At 33.1% G+C, this 3,231-nt stretch overlaps 1 protein-coding gene across 1 annotated transcript; it reads right to left on the bottom strand.

The window, feature by feature from the left end:
* Positions 667-3,057, bottom strand: LOC107637012 (phosphopantothenoylcysteine decarboxylase-like). The gene is made up of 3 exons (XM_016340470.2): positions 2,879-3,057; positions 1,599-2,006; positions 667-1,169 (listed from the first exon to the last, which is right to left on the bottom strand). Exons 2-3 carry the CDS (start codon positions 1,935-1,937, stop codon positions 900-902), a joined length of 609 nt encoding a protein of 202 aa, XP_016195956.1. The 5' UTR covers positions 1,938-2,006; positions 2,879-3,057; the 3' UTR covers positions 667-899.

The following is a 3,231-nucleotide window of genomic DNA, read 5'->3' as shown; positions in this document are numbered from 1 at the left end:
TATAAATTTTGTAATTTAATTTTATTTATTAGATTTTAATAATTAATAAAGGCAGGTAAAGACGGGGCAGGTATCCTAAAAATAGGGACAATTTAGGGTATAGATTTTTAATATCCACAGATAGGATTAAAGCAAATTTTATACGGACTTCTGTAGAACGGAACGGGATGGGATAGGATAAAACCGCCCCTACCCGCTCTGTTGCCACCCATAATGCAAATAGTGCCTTTTGTTTCTTTATTCTCTTCAGTTTTGGGCCTAACCAAGGTAATAAAGTTAAGCTACTTAGGTCAAATTTGCTATATGCCATTACTGGAAAGCAGAACATATCTTTAGTCTTGACTTCTGAATTAAAGATACATGATTACATGCAGTTTCTTTGAAAACACTTCCATTTTGCATTTTTACTTTAAGCTAATATATACTTCTACTATGCGGCTTAAGACAATATCAAGATGGATCAAGCTTGTAGATTTTAATCATAAATCTATCAGAATTGATGAATAGAGAATAACCACATTTTACATATTTAATTGAATCCATAAAATTTGCTAAGATATTTGAAACTAGCTTATTCCTCTATGATTACATTCAGTATTTTTTATTCATGTATGCAAAAAGCCAAAAACTTGCTTTACATTTGAGGTCATTCTACAGAACTGCAAAGAATCACAAAAGGTTGCTACAATTTTATTCCTAATGATGCTTAACACATCCAGTGACACACTAACAGAAATTAAAGAGACTAGAGTCCCAACCCTCAAGCAGTGATACACAAAAACTATGATCACACTTGATGTATGAGAAAACACAAAAATTGCCAAAAAGAATGATGCAACAGCAGAAGATCAAGAAGCCTTAAGGAATCCTTTTTACACTCACAATTCTCAAAACAAATGCTAAACCGCACCCTGTCCCTTCTTCATCTTTGAATCATAGGAGAGCCTCACAGTGGAGTAAATCACCGCGGGATCAGCCATCTCTGGGTTATTCCCGGAAGGCGGGGGGACTAAATTAATGCCAAGGTCTTCAATGGCGATGCAATGCTTTTCTGAAAAAGGGTTTTTCCACATTAAAGTGTTCATGGATGTTGCAACAAACACTGGCTTGCTGTAGTCCCAAGCTCTTACAATACATGTCAGTAAATTGTCACTAAACCCAGCAACAATCTACAGCAGCACATATGTCACAATGTTAGACATAGCTTTATACATAATAACAACTGAACATTACATGATGCCAAGGAAGTAGGAATTAAATAACATTTTGCGAGAATCACCAATTTGGTCCATAAAAGACACAGCATTGTGATGCCAAATTAGTCCTTAAAAAGTAACATACTAACAAACTAATCCTTAAACTATCAATTTGCTAGCAAATTAGTCTCTGAAAAATTAGTTTGTTAACGCTAAGAAAATCTATTAGCAATAACATAATTCATCAATGGAGTACCTCAGACCAATGTAATACCTTTTGGGAACTAATTTGTTAGCACTATGATCTTTCAGTAGCAAATTGGATTCATTATAACAATTTTTATCATGTTATATGAACATAATTTATAAAATAAAAAAAGAAGCAAATCTCAGTTTGATTACCTTTGAAAGAGTATTTGCTGATAAGGGGGCAATGACTAAGATTTCAGCCCAGTTAGCAAGTTCAGTGTGAACAACTGGATCACCCAATTTTTTCCAAATAAACGATTCATATTCATCCGTATATATAGCCACAGTATGGGGAATATCAGAAACTTTAACAAATTTCTGAGCAGCTTTTGTTACAACTGTTCTAACTTCTGCCCACTCTAAGAAATAGTTGCAAAGGATTGCAAATTGGTCAGCAGCCAAACATCCGCAAGCAGCGAGTAGAATTTGAGGCTTCCTTGGAGGGGCAGGTGGTACTTCGAGTTTCCGTTTTCCGCGTTGAGAAGCCATCATCCAGAGATTCCAACAACGATTTCTAATGATGTACAACAAAAGACAATGTCTGTAAGACTGTAGTATGCCCTGAAATATTTGAAAATACAACCTTATGTCAGTTTTTGACTTTTCATATGCCAGCTACAATGTCTATATCTACAGCAAAATTATTAAACTTTAGACCATCAAGACAAACAATGCAGGTCCAATCCATAAAACAAACAGGAAGCATAAATGTTAAACAGGATTAATTCTTCTTACAATTTAATAACATAAGCACATCCTAATTAATGTATGAGAAATCATAGACATAAATCATTGTCAATAATTAAGGGATCATAGTTAATTTCTAATGTTTTTTAACGGAATTTTTATCAAGTGCAAAGTTCAGTATCCACATCACTAGATTATTGTCACTAGTTTTAGCACACCAATATTCCACAAGAAAATGATAATACCAATAATGAAAAAGAGCACCAAATCATAAAATTTTCATAATTTTTGTATGCAAACCCCTAATCAAAGAATCTAGATTCTCATGCAATCACTGGACGGGAAAAGAGGTGATTGTAGCAATAACAGTGAACGACTTAGTTGACAAACCGGAAGCTGCAAGAAATGATACAGCTTTGAATTCACCAACAAAACAGATTTTGTTACACATTGAAATGAAATTATTTTTTTCTCGAATAAATTAGTAACAGTTTCACACCACCCATGATCACAAGAAGAAGAAAGCAGAGAGAGGTGGATTGATATTCTACCAAAAAAATGCAAGAAGTGCAACGATACATGATTAAAAATGCCAAATTCCCATCAAAGACTCGATTTTGAGGCTAAAACTTTAATGGGTACTAAGAGAATCCATTATCGTATGACACCAAAAACCAAAGGGAAGTAAAAAAGAAAAAGAAAAAGAAAAAGAAAAAGGAGAAGAACAACAACACAAGAAGAATTACCTTGTGAGCTTGGTCTCTTTGAAGATTCAAGAATCTCTGAATTTCTCAGCATTCACAATCAGAATGAAAGAAAACAGAGCCACGCCAAGCACAAGCTTTATTTTTTTGAATTTTTGGTGGGAGACTGGCAAGTCACAAAATTTAGTTATCTGTTTTCCTCTTTTTTCTTTTTTCTTTTTTTTTTTCCGTTGACGTAAAGAAAAAAGAAAAATTATTCTAAAACATCGGCTTTAATTATTAAAAAACATTTTTAGTATCAAATTATTAAGGAGGATTAATTTTTGAATATTTTTAAAAAAATGACCAAATAGTAATTAAAATTACTAACTAACTGATATTTATTAAAATAGTAT

This window comes from Arachis ipaensis, chromosome B04 (genome assembly GCF_000816755.2).
Source record: "Arachis ipaensis cultivar K30076 chromosome B04, Araip1.1, whole genome shotgun sequence".
NCBI classification, from domain to species: domain Eukaryota; kingdom Viridiplantae; phylum Streptophyta; class Magnoliopsida; order Fabales; family Fabaceae; genus Arachis; species Arachis ipaensis.
Note: the sequence above shows the minus strand (reverse complement) of the source record. Positions and strands in the feature narration are given on the sequence as shown.

Excerpts from the sequence above, each read along its gene's own strand:
- LOC107637012 (XM_016340470.2), bottom strand. The coding sequence starts at position 1,937 with ATGATGGCTTCTCAACGCGGAAAACGGAAACTCGAAGTACCACCTGCC. Across the intron at positions 1,170-1,598 it reads CAGCAAATACTCTTTCAAAG|ATTGTTGCTGGGTTTAGTGA; the intron begins GTAATCAAACTG and ends GTGCTGCTGTAG.